This window comes from Dipodomys ordii, unplaced genomic scaffold (assembly GCF_000151885.1).
Source record: "Dipodomys ordii isolate 6190 unplaced genomic scaffold, Dord_2.0 Scaffold11, whole genome shotgun sequence".
NCBI lineage: Eukaryota > Metazoa > Chordata > Mammalia > Rodentia > Heteromyidae > Dipodomys > Dipodomys ordii.
The window spans coordinates 11,453,627-11,476,684 of record NW_012267227.1 but is presented as its reverse complement, the minus strand read 5'-3'; the positions used below and the strand labels follow the sequence as shown (position 1 = coordinate 11,476,684).

General features: G+C 38.1%; 1 protein-coding gene across 1 annotated transcript in view; it reads right to left on the bottom strand.

The window, feature by feature from the left end:
- The window catches only part of Trpm7 (transient receptor potential cation channel, subfamily M, member 7), a 98,434-nt gene that overhangs the window by 26,199 nt on the left and 49,177 nt on the right, over positions 1-23,058 (bottom strand). Inside the window, exons 12-25 of the mRNA XM_013010113.1 lie at positions 22,052-22,186; positions 20,712-20,765; positions 18,940-19,080; positions 17,778-17,912; positions 16,336-16,616; positions 14,270-14,498; positions 12,277-12,432; positions 11,825-11,968; positions 9,754-9,882; positions 8,223-8,501; positions 4,603-4,777; positions 3,376-3,502; positions 2,073-2,257; positions 914-1,046 (exon numbers count right to left, since the gene is read on the bottom strand). Of these exons, the coding sequence (XP_012865567.1) occupies positions 914-1,046; positions 2,073-2,257; positions 3,376-3,502; positions 4,603-4,777; positions 8,223-8,501; positions 9,754-9,882; positions 11,825-11,968; positions 12,277-12,432; positions 14,270-14,498; positions 16,336-16,616; positions 17,778-17,912; positions 18,940-19,080; positions 20,712-20,765; positions 22,052-22,186 (2,303 nt within the window). The remainder of the gene's footprint in view (positions 1-913; positions 1,047-2,072; positions 2,258-3,375; positions 3,503-4,602; positions 4,778-8,222; positions 8,502-9,753; positions 9,883-11,824; positions 11,969-12,276; positions 12,433-14,269; positions 14,499-16,335; positions 16,617-17,777; positions 17,913-18,939; positions 19,081-20,711; positions 20,766-22,051; positions 22,187-23,058) is intronic.

Sequence of the window (23,058 nt, the reverse complement as noted above, 5' to 3'; positions counted from 1 at the left end):
AGGCTGCAATGCTTGGTAAGAAATGTACGCATTATCCTGCCCATGTAATTGTAACCCCTCTGTACAGTATGTTCACAAATAAAATAAAATAAATAAATAAATTAAAAAAAAAGAACTATGGGGCTGGGAATGTGGCTTAGTGATAGAGTGCTTGTCTAACATGCATGAAGCCCTGGGTTCAAGTCCTCAGTACCACATACACAGAAAACGCTGGAAGTGGCACTATGGTGTAAATGGTAAAGTGCTAGCCTTGAGCAAAAAAAGCTCAGAGACAGTGCCCAGGCCCTGAGTTCAAGCCTCAGGACTGGCCTAACATCATCAACAACAACAATAACAAAACTACTATGTAACTTATGGGCTGGGATAGGAGAGTCAAACTAGGGGAAAGCAAAGGCAGGAACAATATTGTCCAAAAAGAAATACACTCATTATTTGTCTTTATGAAATGGTAACCCCTTTGTACAGCACTTTAATAAAATTGTATTTTTTTTTTTTTTTTTGGTCTGGTCATGGGGCCTGAACTCTGGGCCTGGGCGCTGTCCCTCAGCTCTTCAGCTCAAAGCTAGTGCTCTACCACTTGAGCCACAGCGCCACTTGCATCTTTTTTTCCCTGCTTATGTGGTGCTGAGGAATCGAACCCAGGGACTCAGGCATGCAAGGCAAGCACTCTACCACTGAGCCACCTTCCCAGCCCCTAAAATTGTGTTTTTAAAAGAAGAAAAAAAAAGAGAAAAAGCACCATGATATTGACTGATTTATATTTAGTTAGTAAAAAAATGGAATTGTCTTCTCAAAAGATAATAAATTTAAATAGATATTTAAAATTGTTTGACAAGATAAACCAATAACCATGTGTAAGAGACATTAATGAAATCTATTCTGACATGTAATTAATAATAAAGAACTTCAAGACCTTTCAAAAGTGACACGTATTCTCTCTTCACTTCCAGAATGGAATTTGTCATCTTTTTCATTAAAGTACATTTCAACACATTGTTCTTCAAAATCATGAAGTTTCTTTTGATCTTCTTCTGTTAAGAAAAGTTCTAAGGGAAGAAAAGGGAAAAACTATCAATAAGGTCTATCAAATTTTAGCTCATGAGCATTGTGCATTACTCAGGTTCTGGTGAATTATTGCTCTTTTGTTTTACTGCTGTACTTTTAGGAACTAGACAGTTTTAAATAGCTTTTCCTATACCACACACTCTTCTCTTACTCTCCCTCATGTATCTAAGCCAGGGGAATTGAATTAATTTGATAAACCAGATACTGAACATCTTACCTAGAATTTGACATAACAATGATTAGTTTCAGAGAGTACATAGAATATACTAAAATTGTAGCCAGGCACCAGTGGCTCACACCTGTAGTAATCCTAGCTACTCAGGAGATTGAGATCTGCGGTTCAAAGCCAGCCCGGGCAGGAAAGTCCATGAGACTCGTATCTCCAATAAACCATTGGAAAACCGGAAGTGGCGCTGTGGCTCAAGCGGTAGAGCGCTGGTCTTGAGCTGAAGAACACAGGGACAGCGCCCAAGCCCAGAGTTCAAGCCCCACTACCGACAACAAAAAAAAGGGGGGAGGTCTGGGAAGGTGGCTCTGTGGTAGAGTGCTTGCCTTGCATGTACGAGGCCCTGGGTTCAATTCCTCAGCACCACATAAGCAAAAAGAAAAAAGCCGGAAGTGGCGCTGTGGCTCAAGTGGTAGAACGCTAGCCTTGAGCTGAAGAGTTGAGGGACAGCGCCCAGGCCCAGAGATCAGGCCCCACAAACGGACCCCCCAAAAAAACCCCCAAAACTAAAATTGTTATGGTTTAGTTAACACCATAAGTGGTTCGTAGAACAGCTAAGGTGTTAAAATTTATATTACCACTTTAACAAACAGATACTGACATGTCACCTCCCAAGAGACATTTAACATTATATCTACTTTTACATTCCTTTATGTTCAAGCAAATTTAACAAAAGCCTTCATGACAGCAGGAAACTAAGCCATTGGAATAAAATCAATACTTAGCCTTCAGTGTAACATTAAGGATCAAATTAAATATCTGCTTAATTTATTTTACATACTTGGTCCATCAGAAGTCTTATCTTTCTTTCTTCTTTTACATACACAGCAAAACAGAGAGACAATATGGCTAAGAATGATGAGTGGAGGAGGCAGGACTGGTTTTTCATGATAAGCCATGATAAAATGGTAGCGCTGGTATTTCCACACAATATTGGAAATTGCCTTCACTTGTAAATACACATTACTAGAAGAGCAAGGAATAAAAATAAAACAAATTAGCTAATAACATCTTAAAAATTAAGCTATGGATTATTATTAAAGATGTTACTATACTTTTTACTAAGTAAAGATTCAAAAGTATACCCTCCCATCAACAAAACTAAAGAACTAGGAAAAAAACACCGAGACGCAACAAACTAAGGCAAAGGTGGTCGAGAACTTTAATAGCAACCTCTCAAATTGGCAGAAAAAACAATTGTAATGTTTCTGGGTTTTTTTGGTGGTACCTTGCTCTGAATTTAGGGCTTGCTAGGCAGGCACTCAATCACCTAAGCCGTAGCTCCCAAACCATTTTCCTTAGTTACTTTTCAACTAGGGTTTCACTTTTTTTTTTTTTTTTTTGGTGCTTGTCCTAGTTCTTGAACTCAAGGCCTGGGTGCTGACCCTGAGTTTTTTTTTTTTTTGCTAATGGCTAGCGCTCTACCACTTGAGCCACACCTCTACTTCCAGCTTTTTAAGTGGTTAATCAGAAAAAAGCGTCTCCTGGACTTTCCTGCCCAGGCTAGCTTGGAACTGTGATCCTCAGTTCTAGGCCTCTTGAGTAGCTAGGATTACAGGCATGAGCCATGAGAGCCCAGTTGTTTATTAGCTTTTTTTTTTTTTTTCCTGGTTGTGGGGCTTGAACTTGGGCCTGGCTGCTGTCTCTCAGCTCTTCAAGGTGAGTGCTCTACCACGTGAGTCACAGCACCACTTCCCGTTTTCTGGTGGTTAAAAAAATTAGAGAGAAGTTGTCAGGGCTGACTTTGAACTGGGATCCTCATATCTCAGCCTCCTGAGTAGCTAGGATTACAAGTGTGAGCTGGCTTTTATTAGCTCTTGCTCAAGGCTAGTGCTCTACACTTAAGTCACAGGTCCTCTTCTGTTTTTTGGATGGTTAACTGGACACAAAAGGCTCCCAGACTTTTCTGCCCAGGATGCCTCTGAACCGAGATCCTCAGATCTCAATCTCCTAAGTAGCTAGGTTTACAGGGGTGACCCACCAGCACTTGGCTTAATTTTTAGACTGTAAATATTTCCTTCAAAATAAGTAGAACTAGATATCAAATGCTCTCTTTATAATAAGCAGTTAAATGAAATTCTTACTTGAAAAACGCGATGAGAAGATTAACCATAATGATATACTGTACAAAGAGGTAGACTGCTTGAAGAAATGGAGTCAGCCATGTCCCGGGACCACAGATGTGACGGATAGAGCTATCATTTGCACACACTTTAGGGGGGGAAAAAAATTGAGATACAGCCACTTTATTCCAGAAAGCAGGGTATGTTGGTGTCATAGAAGCAAAGTTTAGTATAAGGACTGCTAATAAATTCAGCTACACTGTAACATTTGCATAACAAAAATATCTGAGACTTAAAAGTATGAAAGACCCATAATAAACCCCAAAATTTACAAAGGTGAAGACTATGGGTATATTGTGTCACAAGAGGGTTGAAGAAATTGCCAAAGGGCTTTTTAAACATCAAGTGACTAGACCTGCAATGTTTCTGAAGCTAGAATAGAACTAAACACAAACAAGGAAGAGAAGAGCTTTAATATTTACTATGGCAATGGTAAAAATATAAAACTTAGTGAGAGCAAGGATTAGAATTAAATAATCATGAATTAGTGAAGATTTCCATATAAATATTTACAGCACACTCAGTAATGCTTAGTGATTTATTCATCATTAAAATTCTCATAATAGCTAGCTGTATTATTCTTTTAAATGGTTTGATAGGCACACAAATGTTATTAACGGCCTTTCGTTAAAGTTTTATAAACTGGTGTCTATTCTATTCACAGTTGATTAGGGGAGTAAAGACTTAAGAAAAGAATGAAGGAAACTGAGAAACTATAGCTAAAGCTATGTAACAACCACACAACAGGAGATACAGCATTAGAGAAACAGCATACACTATCACCATGAAAACCATACTGACCAAGAAGCCACTCAACACAAAACTTGGCCAGCCTAAGAAGACCTATTTTAACACTATCTGAGAATAAATAATAACCATAATCATCTATTTGCCCACCACTTTAGGGTTGATACAAATTAACCAACCCTAAAGACCACTCTTTCCAGAACTTTCTGCTATGTGATCTAGTAAGTGGCCTCCTGGTCTGAGCTAATTTAGGTCAGATTTCCAATGCTTGAAAAAAGTTCCAAAAAACATCTTATATTTTCAATTAATCCCCACCCTGAGTTACTTAATAAACAGCAGGGTACTTAGGTTTGACTTTGTGGAAAATAAGAAATATTTCCAACAATGCAATCTGGTCTTAAAAATATAAACTAACCAAAAGACAATACTATAAATCCTTACCATCAATTTCATATGCATAAACTTCACCAAAAATCATCCAGTATGGATGAAACACTATGTCTTTAGCAAGAGTCCAAGATGGTTCTTCATGAGGATAAAGTATTGCCTTTCTGGGAACACCAAAACTAAGTAATACAAGAGCCATAATCACTACAATGTAGAACATATTGGCCACCTGTTAAAAAAATAAACATTGTCAAAATACAAGGCAATTGACATCTTAAAAATGTTTCTAATATGTGAATAGAAAAACAAATCTTTTGAGTTTTGTTTTTAAATTTCTAGTAATGGTATTAAATTTCCTTCTTTCTTTTTCGGTGCTGGTTTCAGGGCTTGAACTCAGGGCCTGTATGGTGTCCTTGAGCTTTTTTTTTTTTTTTTTGCACTAAGGGCTACTAGCTCCACTACTTGAGCCACAGCTCTACTTCCAACTTTTATTGAATAATTTATTGGAGGTAAGAATTTCCTGTCCAGGCTGGCTTCAAACCAAGATTCTCAAATCTCAGCTTCCTGAACAGCTAGGATTATCAGCATGAGCCACTAGCACCCAGCTGTTCAGGGAAATCTTAATACTGTATACACCTTAATATCAAGGAATTTGTAATTTTAAATAGAAAAAAAATCTGTGAAGCTAAGCAAGCCATTAGTATTTTTATCTCTATAATGAACTGTATTAATTTTGTTCAAACTGGAATTTGCCAACTCTGAGATAGAGAATTTTTTAAAGTACAGACACATGGGAAGATTTAGGAAATGAATTTCACCCTTTTCTAAAAGTTTTTTTTATAATGGGGGAGCAGACTCTCTTGGATGTTGTCTTTGTTAATTGTCCTTTGCTTACTTCATAAAACAAAGGAGTATTTGACAAGCGTCCTGAACTAGTGGCTGGTATATGAAGTAAAAAATACAAAGCAAGGGGCTGGGAAGGTGGCTCAGTGATAGAGCGCTTGCCTTGCATGCATGAGGCCCTGGGTTCGATTCCTCAGCACCACATAAACAAAAAGAAAAAAGCCGGAAGTGGCGCTGTGGCTCAAGTGGTAGAGCGCTAGCCTTGAGCTGAAGAGCTGAAGGACAGCACCCAGGCCCAGAGTTCAGGCCCCACAACCGGACCAAAAAACAAACAAACAAACAAAAATACAAAGCAACAAAGCAATAGATTAAATCATGAATATTTGGGTAACAAGTTATTTTGCAAGTCAGGTAGTTAATAATTCCTCTACTTCAAAAAAATTGAAAATAATCTAATTGACTCATCACCTAATAATTCACTGAAACATAAGCTCTATACCTTATGCAAGATTTCAAATTGAGAAAAAAAATGCTTTAAATATTTCTATCTTTAATTCCTATTCAAGCTATACAAATTCTCATTATTTACATTCTAAAAGAGCATTTTCTCACGTTAACACATAATATTCATTCATAAATTTTAACCTAGGTAGGAAGAAACCCTCATATGAATCAAGATTGCATTTGCAATAAATGTGCATTTTACTATGAACTAAAAAAAAACCAATCTATTTAATATGCTTTAAAATGAATATACTGTGACAATGACAATAAAGGCAGGAGTGGTCAAGGTACAATAAAAATACTAAATGTGAGGAGGAAACCAGTAGTTTTAGTGTATTTTCATTTTCTAAACATTTAGACTAACTGGCAATGTCCGCCACGAGCCAGCCTACCACCCTTACCCCACCTGACAATCAACTCCTTCTTCTACAGGCGACTAGTCCCAGCCAGGATGTGCCTTCCTACACTTGCTCTGTTACTTACCATGTAGCCCTAACATTACATCATCAGTGAATTGAACTGTTAGAAAACAGGCTCGTGCGATTTCCCAAAGTATTTTATACAGAGCCAGGTACCAATGGCTCATACTTGTAATCCAAGCTACTCAGGAGGCTCAAATCTGAGGATCGTGGCTCGAAGCCAGCCCAGGCATGAGACTCTTATCTCTAGCAAACTGCCCAAAAAAGCCAGCAGTGGTGCTGTGACTCACGTGGTAGAGTGTTTGCCTTGAGCAAAAGAAGCTCAGGAGCAGTACCCTGGCGCAGAGCTCAAGCCCCAGGATGGGCAAAAAATAAGTAAATAAAAAAAGTTTTGTACAGGACATCCCTCAAGCTAGACTGCAAAACTATTTTTAAAAATTGTAAGATTTTTAACAAGTCAGATTAGAGAAATGTGGCTTTATAAAGGTCAGGAACTGTACTGCATTGCTCAGCAGTGTCTTGCACAGCAGTAAATAATAAATATTAAAAAGTATTTGACTAACATTTATGATTTGCTAAGGTTAGAAAAATTAGATAATATAATTATCAAAACAATAATACTCAGCATTTTTATATAGCTTCTTCTACTTATAATTGCTTTATCCATCCAAACAATACATCTTTACTAAGGAGAAACTAGTATGTAAAGGTTCTAGAATAAGTACTAGAGAAATAAACTAGAAAAGTTTCCTACTAGAGGTAGTTTACAGTCTATAAAGAAGATAAATAATGCAATGAGAATATAATTTAAGATATGGGGGGGCTGGGAATGTGGCTCAGTGGTAGAGTGCTTGCCTACATGCATGAAGCCCTGGGTTCAATTCCTCAGTATCACATAAACAGAAAAAGCCAGAAATGGCTCTGTGGCTCAAGTGGTAGAGTGCTAGCCCTGAGCAAAAGCAGCTCAGGAACAGTGCCCAGGCCCTGTGTTCAAGCCCAGGACGGGCACACACACACAAAAGACTAGGCACAGAGACCGCTGGCATGGTGGGGTGCCTATCTGTACTTGCAGCTCTCCCTAGGTAGGAGGACTGAGAGCTCAAGGCCAGTTTGAACTACAGAGCAAAACATTATCTCAAAAAAATCAAGAGGCGATCCTTCTGTGTCAGCCTTCCAAAGCAGCTGGCATTACAGGCATTCTCTACTATAGCCTACTTAAAAAGAAAAAACTAAAGATCCATGGGATTATAGGATAAGAAAAGGTAATAATATATGACATAGGTTTAAAGGAAAACAAGGAAGAAACAAAAGGGTCCAAAGGATTGATTTCTTTCTTGTGATTGTGTATAAGTATCTCAAATGAAAAGGAAGGAGGGAGGGAGAGAGGCATGAGAGAAGGACAGTAAAGCAGACATACAAGAGAGAAAACTAGGCAAGACTTGTGGATTTAATTTAGTACATTGATCTTTTGGAACAAGGCAAAATCATTAAAACTTTAAAGAGAGAGAAGTGACATACTCAGTATTTGCATTTTGATATATCACTCTAGTCTATAGTTTGAAGACAAGGCAGACTGGTTATGATCAAAGAGATTACTAACCTACCTACTGAAGGTGCTAGAAGACATGGTCTGGTTTAGATTATCAGCAGTAAAGATTAAAAGAAATATACATATAGTTCTTACTTCCATTATTTGTCTGTATATTGGCAAATAGTATTTTAAAAATGAAAGTATTTCAAGATAATACAAAATATGTTTTTCCTATGTTAATTTTTAAAAAATTTTAATGAAATAAGGAAGCCAAATAAATATGAACTAACAGACATTCACCAGTTCAAGTTAAACTATGCTAAAAATTCAAGAAAATAATGAAACCCATTAGTAATAGCAGACAGCTTTCAACTTACCATTTTTCCAATCATCATTACATAAGGTCCTGCCTGTTGATTTACAGCTAGAAAATCTAGCAAACGCACATACCAAAATATTATGTTAAGACAGTAAATTAATCTTCCAGCCACAAAAACATGATTATCATAGGCATTCTCAAAGTTCCACTTTGCTCCATATCTTAGTCCAAATCCAATGAAGAAAGAAATTATGGCAATTGTGTCGCTGACATTGAAGTAATCACTGAACCACACTTTAATCTTCTGGCTTATCTTCCCAGCTTCTGACATAAAGATCTGAAAGTTTAGCAAGATTAAACAAGTTTCACTTTCTTCCTATAAAACATACAGCGTTGTGGCTTAGTGATAGAGTGCTTTTCTAGCATGTATGAAGCCCTGGGTTCAAGTCTTCAGTCCCACATAAACAGAAAAGGCCAGAGTGGTGTTATGGCTCAGGTAGAGTGCTAGCCTTGAGCAAAAAGAAGCTTAGGGACAGTGCCAGGCCCTGAGTTCAAGCCCCAGGATTGGCAAAACAAAACAAAACAAAAACCATACAATGTTCATTACATTATCATAGAAATTTAGTTACATTTTAATGTTTCAAAGTGCTTTTCATCTGCTATCTTGGTATTTGATGAAGCATTTAATAAACCAAACAGTAAGATAGCAGAGGTAAAGACTTCTAATCAATGACCTGCTCCACTGAGACCACATAATTAAGAAGCCAAAATCTTGAATTAGAACACTCGGCTTCACACTTGCCAGGTGCCCTATCAGTTAAGCAGTATCCCCAGTCCCATAAAACAATTCTGTAGACCTGTTTTATTTTAAATTGAGATGGTAGTTAGACATAATTAAAAGAGTATTTTTCATAGATACCATATGTGCAGAAAGTAAATAATTCAATAGCTTATGTTGCTGTATCTAACTTATTTTAAAACATACACTATTTCTCTTGAATATAATAGAAAACACGAGAGGAGTGATACATTCATAGCTTAAATACTTGACATACTTAAGTTCTAAATATTGAAGTCTCCTTTGGTGCCACTAATGAAATGAAATCCTATCTAAGAAGGTGAATTTCCTTCCAGACCCATGTCCTACTATCCTGTGGATCCTCTGCTAAAAAAATAGAATCCAGTCTGAAACAATGCCTTTATAATTGTACAATTAAACAATACCTTCTAATTTAGTGTTATAAATGTGGGACAGTACTATATCACAACTCTGTGATTTGTTAGTAACCTGACTATAGAAAAATTAACAAAAACCATTATTTTTTGCCCAATTTTTACAGGAATAACGCACTGTATTAATATGTAAGATCTTACCTATATGGGGGTTTGATCATACAGAAATTAGCAAAGCAGTCTCTAAATAATGAAACACGCACACACACAATCCCCCATGTTCTATACTTCTGTAATCTTACCACCCAATGGAATTACAAACACACATACCCACATATACACTTATAATGAAACAAGAAAGAAAAAGATCCTCCATATATACAGTAAGTTACTGGTAGGACAAACTAAACACATACCTCACGGACTTTCTCAATGGCATAGGTAAAAATATAAGCAATAACAATCCATTCTTGAACTGAAGGTAACTGCTCCATTTGTACAAGAACTACAAATGTATAAAGCATCAGAAATCCTAAGTATGCCAGCTAATAAAAAAAAGACATAAAGGTCATACAAATGAAGTTAATAACAGAGCAAAACTATCATGGACATTTTCATGAATTACACAAACTTATCTGAGCACTATGGTAGGCTAGGGAAATAAACTACAATAAAGAAAAAAGAAAATAGAAATTCCTACAGCTCCTAGGGTTGGCTATTTTTAAGTAGCCATTCATATGAGAAAAATGTGAAAACCCCCACTTTATTTCTACTAGTTGGGATAGAATTTGAGGGACTAGATAACTGAAATACACACTACCAGCATGAAGGAGGGAAGAATAAGAAGTTTCATAGTGAAAAAGAAATGACAAATTAGTCTCAGGTTAATGGGCATGAGAGTGAGTGAGAAAACAATGACTGAAGGAACCAATTCTGTTTTTGTTTTGTTTTTTGGGGTCCGGTCGTGGGGCCTGAATGCTGTCCCTCGGCTTTTCAGCTCAAGGCTAGCGCTCTATACTTGAGCCACAGAGCCACTTCCAGCTTTTTTCTTTATGCTTATGTGGTGCTGAGGAATCGAACCCAGGGCCTCATGTATGCAAGGCAAGCGCTCTACCACTGAGCCACCTTCCCAGCCCTGAAGGAACAAAATCTGAAATGCTTAGCTTAGCACAAAGCCATTTGTAGTTTTAGGCAACTGTTCAATAGTGATAAAAATAAAAACAACTTAGGAAGTGGCGTTGTAGCTCAAGTGGTAGAGCGAGCGCTCACCTTGAGCTGAAGAGCTGAGGGACAGTGCCCAAGCCCAGAGTTCAAGCCCCATGACCAAAAAAAAAAAAAAAGACAACAAAAATAGAAACAACTTGAGAAACACGGAGAGACCTTTCCTGGGAATAGGGAGTCCAAAGCTCCTTCACTCAGACTCATTCCCTGGTTCAAAGTGGGGGCTGATAATCATGTATATCATATAGCATGTCCACTTTGAAGAGAATGAGAGAATGACATAAAGAGCCAACTAGAAGTTTATTATAACTATACAACACATTCTGACATTCCCCCATGCATATATGCTCTGTAGTATGCCAGTAACTCATTTTTCTATACAGTGAGAGAAAAGTCAGTATAGCAATATAGCAGGTAATCAAGCACATCATTAATACTCTTTATTATCATCAGCAACTGCAAATAGAACTACTAAGAAACTTCCATATATTATTTGCATTATAAGATACAAAGAGGGGGCTGGGAATGTGGCTTAGTAGTAGAGTGCTTGCCTAGTATGCATGAAGCCCTGGGTTTGATTCCTCAGTACCACATGAACAGAAAAAGCCAGAAGTGGTGCTGTGGCTCAAGTGGCAGAGCGCTAGTCTTGAGTAAAAGAAGCTCAGGGATAGTGCCCAGGCCCCAAATTCAAGCCAGAGGACTGGCCAAAAAAAAAAAAATCAGCTTCTTTTGGTAAATCTTTCAGCATTATTCTATATTATTTGTATTTGTTACTCACTTGGAAAGACCTATTGCTATAAATTATCTGTTCAGTACATTTTTATTTCCAGTTAAAATTATGTTAGTATGTCATTCTAGAACTTAGTAAGGTGGATGTGAAAGAAAGCCAAATTTATTCTAAATAAAAAATATATTTTTATTGATCAAGATTAGGAGTATAGGGCTGGGGAGGTGGCTCAGTGGTAGAGTGCTTGCCTTGCATGCCTGAGGCCCTGGGTTCGATTCCTCAGCACCACATAAGAAAAAGAAAAAAAGCCGGAAGTGGCGCTGTGGCTCAAGTGGTAGAGCGCTAGCCTTGAGCTGAAGAGCTGAGGGACATCGCCCAGGCCCAGAGTTCAGGCCCCATGACCAGAACCAAAAAAAAAAAAAGATTAGGAGTATAGACTCTTAGACCAAACGTTTCCTAAAATAGACCTTTAAAAACCATCATTCTCCCCTAGCACCAAAACAAGACAAAAACCATGCACATACAATTTAAAAACATACCGTGTTGAACCAGAACTTTACAATTGGTGCATGATAAAAGGCATAAAACTTTCGTGTGATTGGAAGCTTTTTTGATTTTATATGTATTTCCATTTCATTCTTTCCTTCATTACTGTCCAAAATCTTTACTTCTTTAAACACTTCCTAAAAATAAAAATACATACATATATTTATTGTAGACTGACTCACAATGAACATATTTACAATGGAATGTCACTTTCTTTTTTTTTTTTTTTTGGTCCGGTCGTGGGGCCTGAACTCTGGGCCTGGGCGCTGTCCCTCAGCTCTTCAGCTCAAGGCTAGCACTCTACCACTTGAGCCACAGCACCACTTCCGGCTTTTTTCTTTTTGCTTATGTGGTACTGAGGAATCGAACCCAGGGCCTCATGCATGCAAGGCAAGCGCTCTACCACTGAGCCACCTTCCCAGTCCCTGGAATGTGACTTTCTTACCATCGGGATCTCTTCGGTTATGTTTTGAAAGTTGTTTTCGCTATCTTCCATTGTCATCTGATGGGCATCTTGAGATTGTGGGATGTGAGACATTTCAGCCTTGGTTTTATATTCCAGCATTAATATGGCAGGTGGAACTAAAATGCTTAGTATGACCTACAATTTTCAGAAACAGAAAAATTTGCATTTTAATATAAATGACATTTGAAAATACAATAGAATCATTAGATTAAGTTATCCTGTGATTGTTAGCCATTTGCTGTAGAAGTATAGGGGCAAAATGAATTTATTCATTTATTTTTTGTCGGTCGTGGGGTTTGAACTCTGGGCTTGGGCTCTGTCCCTCAGCTCTTCAGCTCAAGGAGAGCACTCTACCACTTGAGCCTCAGCACCACTTCCGGTTTTCTAGTGGTTTTTGGAGATAAGAGTCTCATGGACTTTTATGCCCGGGCTGGCTTTGAACCGTGATCACCGTGATCCTCAGATCTCAGACTCCTGAGTAGCTAGGATTACAGGAATGAGCCACCGGCACCTGGCTGAATTTATTTTTTTATATACTATATTTAGAGGTTTTGTTTTGCTAGGTGGTACTCTACCTCTTGAGCTACTCCCCTTACATCTTTTTTTTGTGTGTGTGTGTTGTTACTCAAATAGTTTCATTGCTTATGCCTAGGCTAGCCTGGACCAGGGTCCTCCTATTTATGTTTCCCACATAGCTGAGATGACAGGTGTGCACTATCATGGTCAGTTTTTTTACATGTGGTCTCATGAATTTTTGCCTCCTGAGTAGCTAGGATTAGATGTGTGAGCCACCATGCCTGGGCCAGATTTAACTGTGTTATAATGTTGACAGCCCCAAATATTTAAATCACTATAGACGAAATAAAATCAGGTTACATTGTGCACAGACAATATAGTTTTTGTTTAAGCAAGATTCAAGAATTATAAAGGTGCTAGTACTTCATTTTATCTCTTATCTCTTTGTAAGTGCTCCATGTTGTAACATGATTTGTATTTGCATTTATAACTAAAATGTTAGTATTTTTCATTTTAGAAGTTAGCAATGGGGACGGAACTAAGCCAAGCTTATATGTTCCCACCTCTATAAACATATTGCTTATTACATATTACTTGCAAAAAAAATTTTTTTTTTGGTTGATTGTGGAGCTTGAATTGTAGGCCTGGGCACTGTCCCTGAGCTCTTCAGCTCAAGACTATACTGCTCTACCACTTGAGTCACAGTGCCACTTCCAGTTTTCTGGTAGTTTATTTATTGCAGATAACAGTCTCATGGACTTTCCTGCCTGGGCTGGCTTTGAACCGTAATCCTCAGATCTCAGCCTCCTAGTAGCTAGGATTACAGGTGTGAGCCACAGGTGCCCAGCTTACTTGCACAATCTTAAAAGTATAACAAATCACAATTGTGCAAGAGGCTTTGTTACTTTTTCATCATTATTTTCAGTAGAAGATATTTGTTATCCACTTACAACAACTTAAACTATGCTTCCTACTACATTTCTGTAAGAGAATGATGTAAGAGATTTAAGATGTAATGATGTAAGGAGAATAAAAAAGGAAGTTTCAAGTATCATATCTTATTATGAAAAAAGAAAAGACCAGCCATTGTTTTCATACTTTTGACTTTTAACACTGAACATATGTGTATACTTAACCACAACTATAGGTATATGGATACAATCATCCATATGCTCAGAATTTAAATTATCCTTTCATAAGGCAGTAACTTTTTTCATGGCTACATTTAATGTCAACATTCCCCAACATCTTTTGCCTTCATACTTCTCATTCACAGAAGGCCAATAACTAAACACACTTGAATAAAGTGTGTTTTATTATAAACACACACATTAAATAGGTAAATATATGAATATGAAACAATGTATACATATACATGTATACGTACATGCATATATATTCCTCTATTCTTTATATCTAATTGCATACATTAAGTCAAATCATTTCTAAAGTGTACCTTATACCAGGAATTTTTCCTCATATTCAGCCTGCCCATCCACATATCAGATAACAACATTTGTGTACAGGTATGGGCTACAAAAGGCCTAAGTCTTGAAGAAACTGCTAGCTTCAAGCAGGTTGAATTACTCCAGTTTTTCAGTTCATAAGTGAGTAATTTCATAGCCATGGTTTCATCTTGTCTGAAGGATTGTTCCAGTAATTCAACTGCAAGCTGACCAAAATCACTACAAAAGATAAAGACCAAAGTATACTAAAGTTAACAAACTGCAGTGGGGTTTCTTTGTTGTTTTCTCTTGTTTTGTGCTGGGAATTGAACCCATGGCCTTCAGCATGCATGCAAGCACTCTTCAACTGAGCTTCATCCCTCAGAAGTTCTATAATCTTAAAAGTTTTTTATATTTTCCAGTATTATTTATGGAATGATGAGCCATTAGAATTATGGTAGCTCTGTGTTCAGAAATTTATGACTATGGAAATCACTGTTTTTAAAAAAAAGACTGAAAAAAAAAGACTGAAAAGGTGAAACCCAGCATCCTTCCTCTTGGTCTTAAAGAACACTGTATATACAGGTTTGTTGGAGACAAAACTGACAATGATACATTCATTGTCTTTACATCTTATTTCAAAGAAAAAAAAATTGGTGGCTCCGTAAAGAAGAGAATAATGGGACCAGGGACTAACCTAATCAAGAGAAGTATGAGTCTTAACTCTACACTAAGTAATCCCAGGATCTTTATTTAAGTTATTTTCAATATAAATTGTTCATTTCCAAAACAACCCACTTGGGGACAACAAGGTCTAAGTGTCTATTATAAAACATCTTCAAGTATTTTGATAATCCTGCCAGGCAGTGTTGGCTCTGCCTGAAATCCTAGCTACTCAGGAGGCTGAGATCTGAGGATTGAGACTCAAAGCCAGCCAAGGCAGGAAAGTTCGTGCTGCTCTAATCTCTAATTAATGAGACTGAGGTCTGAATATTGCTGTTCAAAGCCAGCCAGGGCAAGAGAAAATCCATGAGAATGTTATCTCCAATTAACCACTAAAAAGCTCAAGTGGTAGAACACTAGCCTTGAGCAAAAAAGCTTAAGGAGAGTGCTCAGGCATTAAGTTCAAGCCCCAGGACAAGTATGCGTGCACGCACAGGCGCATGAGCACACACATTCTCACTCTCTCTCACACACAAAATACTTCGATAATGCTTCTCCAAGTAAACTGCTAACCACAGGAACTACTTTATTCTTCTATGTATGTGATTCTATCACTCCAACTGTCTTCCTAGGTTGGAATGCAGTTCATTTCCTTAGATTACCATATACCTCTAAATTTACTTCCTTTCCTTACCATTCCAAACAGAATTCTTACTCTAGTTGCTATAATTATTAAACTACCTCTTCTGGCATATTTTGCTTTCTTGCCGAAATATTCAATTCTTAAATTACAAAAAAGAATACAATAAGGTATGACTATTAGTATTATTTTGGTGGTACCAGTGATTGAACTGAGGGCCTCTTGCTTGTTAGACAAGTCCTGTACCACTTAAGTCATGCCTCTTTTGGTTTTTTAAATTTGTTTTTTAGGTAGGGTCTTGCTTGGGTGAGCTTTGAAAGGGTTCAAAGGTAGATTATTAATCTACCTCCCAAATAGAGGGGATTACAGATGTGCACCACCAAAACCGGCTGTTTCCCAACTAAAACAACAAACAAGAACAACAAAGACATGATGCAGGCTGGGCACCAATGACTCACATCTGTAATCCTAGCTACTCAGGAGGCTGTGATGTGAGGATCTTGATTCAAAGCCAACCTGGGCAGGAACGTATGTAAGATTATCTCCAAATAACCATCAGAAGTGGAGCTGTGGCTCCAAGTAGTAGAGTGCTAGCCATGAGCACAAAAGCTAAGATACATTGTCCAGGCCCAGAGTTCAAGCCCCATGACTGACCCCACCTGCATTACACATTCATATGCATTTTCTCTTCTCTCATTGTGTACATAGCACTGTTACATTCACTCAAACATCGTTTTGCATTTTTAAGTTGTCAGAGGATAAAACAGTACTTACTTGGAATACTGCTTGAGTTCTTCTGAAGTGTCATCAACCAGGTCACTCTGCTTTGCTTCATATGCCATTGAGCGATAGATCTTACAGGCAACCAATGCTTTAGCCATTGATTCTTCACCATGCTGCCATAAGAAGCGGGCCATGACCTGCCTCTTCATAAGGCAAGCCCAAATTAACAATTCATTAAGTGGATAAGGAAAGCGCTTTGTTTCTGGATCATCAATATCCACAATTTCATCTTTGGTTCTTTTCTTCCTTCCTTCTTCCATACCTGTATCAATCTTCAAAGGAAAATAAACATTCATGTTAGTGCAAAATTTTTGGGGGGGATCAAGGCAAGCAAACTACCGCTTGAGCCACAGCGCCATGTGTCGTTTTCTAGTGGTTTATTGGAGATAAAAGTCTCACAGACTTTCCTGCCCAGGCTGGCTTTGAACTGTGATCCTCAGATCTTAGCCTGCTGAGTAGTTAGGATTACAGGTGTGAGCCACCAGCGCCTGGCTAGTGTAAAAAATTTTTTTTTGGGTCCGGTCGTGGGGCCTGAACTCTGGGCCTGGGCACTGTCCCTAAGCTCTTCAGCTCAAGGCTAGCACTCTACCACTTGAGCCACAGCGCCACTTCTGGCTTTTTTTTTCTGCTTATGTGGTGCTGAGGAATCGAACCCAGGGCCTCGAGCATGCAAGGCAAGTGCTCTACCAATGAGCCACCTTCCCAGCCCCCTGTAAAATTTTTATAGGATATTCTTTTCTTAATCCTTTTTTGCTAAAATACCATTTCAACAAAAAAGCCTATACTAAAAATTTCATAAACTGAAGAGCACACTATTTCAATTACTATAGATAAAATTTAATTTTAATGAATACAAGTTTAAGTAATCCTTTGTTGTGTATATTAAAAACTTAATAAAACAAGTCAGTTAAAATTTTTAAATCCCATAACACATCTGACCTAAATATGAAAAGCTTAATAGAATCATTAGTTCCTAAAGAATGTGCATGTAAAATATGAAGATTCAAGGATATGAATTATCAGTTGGGTACCAATAGCACACATTTGTAATCCTAGCTAATACTAGCTAATCAGGAGCTTGAGATCTGAGAATCAAGGTTCAAAGCCAGCATGGGCAGTCATAGCTGAGAGCCCCAAGAGGTATGGCTCAAGAAATGGAGCATCAGCCTTGAGCAAAAAAGCTAAGCAGGAATGAGAGGCATTGAATTCAAGTGCATGTATACATGTACATATGTGTACACACACACACATGTGCATGCACACACACACTCAACTATTCCAAATCAAAAGATAATTCTCACTAAAACAAGTAGTTTTTATTTAATAATACTAAATAAAGTACAAAATCAAAATCTAGAAAGGGTATTATTTACATTAATACAAGTGGTGAACTAAATAAACCTATTCTTTTTGAAAAATATAAACAAATATACCTTTGGTCTGTAGGGCTGTGCTGTTTTAATGAAATGATTGTGCCTTGTTTTTTCCTTTTTATCTGCTCTATTGCCAAAAGATTCATGGCTCTTCCGCAACTGGGGAGTGCTACTGGAAGCATTTCTGCCAGATCTCTGAAAATGAGAGCTTATTAGCACTTATAGACTTAAATCTGCTACACAGATTGGTAACAGACACATTATAAAATTCAAGATATAAATGAAGAAATGTCTGGATAAGTTCATAAACAAAATATTTAGGATTTAAGATTTTGATCATAAATGCTTTTTCGTTTTTGTTTCCCCCTTTTTTTTGAGACGTGGTCTTTCTACTATATTATATAGTCCAGGGTAGACTCAAATAATCCTTTTACATCAAATATTTTTAATAGCCTCTTGGTTGCAATCTCTTAAATTTTACTTTTAATCACTATTTTAATTTACGGTACGTAGAGCCTTAAGGCAAGCACTATACCACTACAGCCATTTCTCCAATCCGTTTTTGCTTTAGTTATTTTTCAGATAGGGTCTTACTAACTGTCCAGCTGCTCTCAGACTACCATTTTTCTGGGAATACAGTTGTGAACCACCACATCTAGCTATTCTTTGAGATAGTGTCTCACTAACTTTTTTTAACCTGGGCTGGCCTTGAAATATGACTGTCCTATCTCTACTGCCCAAGCAGTTGGGATTACAGGTGTGAACACCACTATACCCAGTCACCTAATGTAAGTAGCTCTTTTTCTAAATTGTTTGAGGTGCTGGGGATTGAAATTAAATGCTCATACAAAATATCCAAGTGTTTTGCTACTTAATTACATCCTAGCCAGCCCGATAACCTCTTAACTAACATCCAAATTGTATGTGTTAACTTTTTACTATTTTTCTGTACAAGGTAGGCAGATAGCAACATGTAGCACCTTACTTGCTAGTATCATACATTCTCTTACAAAGGGACTTTGAGAGCTTATCTGGAGGTTCTAGCCACGGGGGCAGCTTCAGCAGAGAAAGATACAAGGGGAAACGTCTATCTAGCCAGATCACCACAATCAACCTAGAGATCACAGGTGGCAGAAGAAGCAGCTAGATCACTTTCACATCCTAAGATGTGTGGATTAACTCCAAAACACACATACCAGCTTCCCCCCAAAATTTTACATACCCGGTTACTTCCACCAAGACTATTATATATTAACCGAAAACGTTTCCGAGTGTAGGTGCATCTGTAGGTTCCTCCCATAAGATATTCAATAACAAGTCCTATATCAATTAGAGTGATCTTATATCCTGGAGGAAGATTTCCCTGGAAACAAAAAATCAGTTTTCAACAGATATATAATACTCTATAATTTTTACATGCCATGCCCACAAGAATGCAGGTCTATTCTTCAAAATGAGAAATGTTTGTTTCAAACAGGGATTAGCCAGGCACCAGTGACTCATGCCTGAAATCCTACTACTCAGGAGGCTGAGACCTAATGATTATGGTTCAAAGCCAGCCCGGGCAGCGAAGTCTGTGAGACTCATCTCCAATTAAACACCAGAAAACCTGAAGTGGCACTGGGGCTTAGGCCTTGAGCTGAAGAGTTCCTATGAGTAGTTAGGATTACAGGCATGTACTACGACCAATACCCATCTCAATTAACCAAGATGAATACTGTTTCACAAAGAAAAGTAAATCTGTATTGGATACCAGTAATTTAACTGACTATAAAATTGGTGACAAAGTTTAAAACCTTTCTTTTTCTTTTTGTTGTATTAATATGAGAGTTTGAACTAAGGGTCTGGGCACTGTGCCTTAGCTTTTTCACTCAAGGCTAGAGTTTTACCACTTAAGCCAGCTTTTACTAAAAACCACTAGGTTAACGGGAAAATAAAATCTCACAAAATTTTCTTGACCAGAGTGGCTTCAAATCATGACCCTCAGATTTTTTTTTAAATAATTTTATTTAATTTTTTTATGTGGTACCAAGGAATCGAACCAAGGATCTCTCATGCATGCCAGGCAGGCACTCTAATACTAAGCCACATTTCTTTCCCGATTCTTAGATCTTAAGTCTTCTGAATAGTTAGGATTATTGTAAGCCACCAATGCACAGACACATTTAAAATGATTAATTCACGAAGAACATGAACAGAAGAACACAATCAATTTAGTGACCATGGACTAACTTTAGGCTCTAACAATGAATTCAGTCACTACCAGTGCTAGAAGGTTTAAAGAAGAGAAGTATTTCAGCTTTTAAACCATTTAGATCACCACTTTGTAACCCTCTATTTCATTATTCACTATCTTTTACAAGGGGACAAATTTCTAGTGAACAAGTTTTGCTGAAAGTCAATCTCAATGATCTTCTGTTTATAGACCAATAAACATAAAATCTATCATATTCTATCTGGATGACTAGGCAATCAGTATTCATTTCATAAACTTCTCTGTTGCTTAATTTTTTGTCAGCTTTTGTTTTTTTCTTCTTTTTGTTGGTCATGGGGCCTGAACCCTGGGCCTGGGCGCTGTCCCTCAGCTCTTCACCTCAAGGCTAGCGCTCTGCCACTTGAGCCAAGGCACCACTTGTGGCTTTTTCTTTTTGCTTATGTGGTGCTGAGGAATCGAACCCAGGGCCTCATGCATGCAAGGCAAGCCCTCTACTACTGAGCTACCTTCCCAGCCCTTCTTTTTGTTTTTGATTTATTATACTCTACTTTTCTCTTAACACAAATGTTACCCTTATTTTACCTTGTTCAAAAGGCTGTCATTTTAATGCTTTTTTTTTTGGTCTGAGATCAGGACTCCAACTCTATCTGATCACTCATTGGCTGGTGTTCTATGAATACAGTGACACCTCTAACCCGGTAATTTGAAATTTTTTTTTGTAAACAAATCATGTATAAGTGATTTTACAAAAAAAAATTGCTCAAAAAATAATTTCTTACCTGTTTGACGTCTCGAACAAGATGAAATAACATTGGATTAGTTGGACCTTGTTTCTGAAGGGAGAAAACATTAGGAGCCAAGCATTATTTTCTTCTAAAATAAATTAAAACATTCTTCCTTTTACTTCCATTTTCATATAAAAAGCTTTTTGTATAAACTGTGCTGTTTTGGAGTTATTACAACAATGCTAAAGACACAGTCTTTATCAAAAAGTTAAAAACTGGGCTGGGAATGTGGCTCAGTGGTAGAGAGCTTGCCTAGGATGCATGAAAGCCCTGGGTTCAATTGTTCAAAAGACATTCTTTCTTGCTTTTTTTTTTTTTTTTTGGGTCCAATCGTGGGGCCTGAACTCTGGGCCTGGGCACTGTCCCTCAGCTCTTCAGCTCAAGGCTAGCGCTCTACCACTTGAGCCACAGCCCCACTTCCGGCTTTTTTTCTTTTTGCTTATGTGGTGCTGAGGAATCCAACCCACGCTCTACCACTGAGCCACCTTCCCAGCCCCTTCCTCCCTCCCTCCCTTCCTTCCTTCCTCTCTTTCTCTTTCTTTCTTTCTCTCCCTTCCTCTCTCTCTTTCTTTCTGTTGTGGGGCTTGAACTCTGGGCTTGGGCACTGCCCCTCAGCTCTTCAGCTCAAGGCAAGTGCTCTACTACTTGAGCCACAGCACCTCTTCCAGTTTTCTGGTGGTTTATTGGAGATAAGAGTTTCATGGATTTTCCTGCCTGGGCTGGCTTTGAACGGCAATCCTCAGATCTCAGCCTCCTGAGTAAATAGGATTAAGCATGAGCCACTGGCACTTGGCTATAAGGACTTTCTAAGAAGGCAAGTTTTCACAAGCCTATGTAAGAAAAATAAAAAGAGCAGGCTAAAAGAGGATATCTTATCAAATCATCAACGTAAAAAATCAAAAAAGAGAAACTGTATAAGTTTTCCGTAGACAGGAAATAGGAGCAAACAATCACAAATATAGACTTGCTACTTTTAATGAGTATAAGAGAGGGAAAAGTGAGTTAGGACTGTTATGTGTGTACCTTTTTTTTTTTTTAATGGTTGCTTGTAGGGCTTGAACTCAAGGCCTGGGCACTATCCTTGAGTTTCTTTGTGCTCAAAGGCTAGCGCTCTACCGTATATCAAGCCACAGTGACACTTCCTCTCACTTTTTATACGGCTGTGGTGACAGAGCTCTCCAAACATAAAAAGGTTTCAGAATGTCATACAACCAACTCATCAGAAAACTGGATGCCTTTGCCCCATATAATACAGCTAGACATTACCAACAGAAATAGGTATGTTCAGTTAAAATAACATTTCCTAAAGATGAAATACTTTTTCAAGCACTTACAGTGTTGTAAAGTTCTTCCAGTCTGGGAATGGTAAGGAATTTATGCATGCTTACTCCATTTTCGATAAGAAGTTTTACAAATGCAACTCTATCCATTACAAGAGCATCAAGCATTGCTTGTTCCAAGGATCCAACCTAAAAAAGTATCAAAACTAATTAACACATTTCACATATTCTAATTGGTCTAATTCTAATTTGTCAGTCATGGGACTTGAACTTGAGGCCTGGGTGCTGTTCCCTAAACTATTTCACTCAAGGCTAGTGTTCTATCACTTTCAGCCACAGTGTCACTTGCAATTTTCTGGTGATTAATTGGAGATGAGCCTCACAGACTTTGCTGCCCTTGCTGGCTTCAACTGCAACCCTCAGATTTCAGATTCCTGAGCAGCTAGGATTACAGATGTGAGCCACTGGTGCCCAGATACTGCTCACTTCTAAATGTAAGTCTTTAAAAGTACCTACTTGTTCCTAAACAGTTTTAGGACAAAATTAGAAAAGATGAAACTGGTGTGGTAAAATCACTCCTGTAATCTTCTCTACTTGAAAGGCAGAGATGGGGAAGATCACAGTTTGAGCCTAGCCCAGCCAAAAAAGTTAATAGGGGGTTGAGAAGGTGGCTCAGGGGTAGAGTGCTTGCCTTGAATGCATGAGGCCCTGGGTTGAATTCCTCAGCACCACATAAGCAGAAAAGGCTAGAAGTGGTGCTGTGGCTCAAAAGGTAGAGCACTCGCCTTGAGCTGAAGAGCTGAGTGACAGTGCCCAGGCCCAGAGTTCAGGCCCCATGACCGACACCAAAAAAAAAAAAGTTAATGGGATCCCCATCTAAACAAATAAGCTGGGCACTGTGGATTATGTCTGTAATTCTAGCTATGTAGGAGGCTTAGGCAGATTGTGGTGCAAGACCACATCAGAAAAATAAAAATATAAAGAAGCAGAAAGACAGAACGGAAAGGTAGGGAAGATGGTGTGTGTGTGTGTGTGTGTGTGTGTGTGTGTGTGTGTGTGTG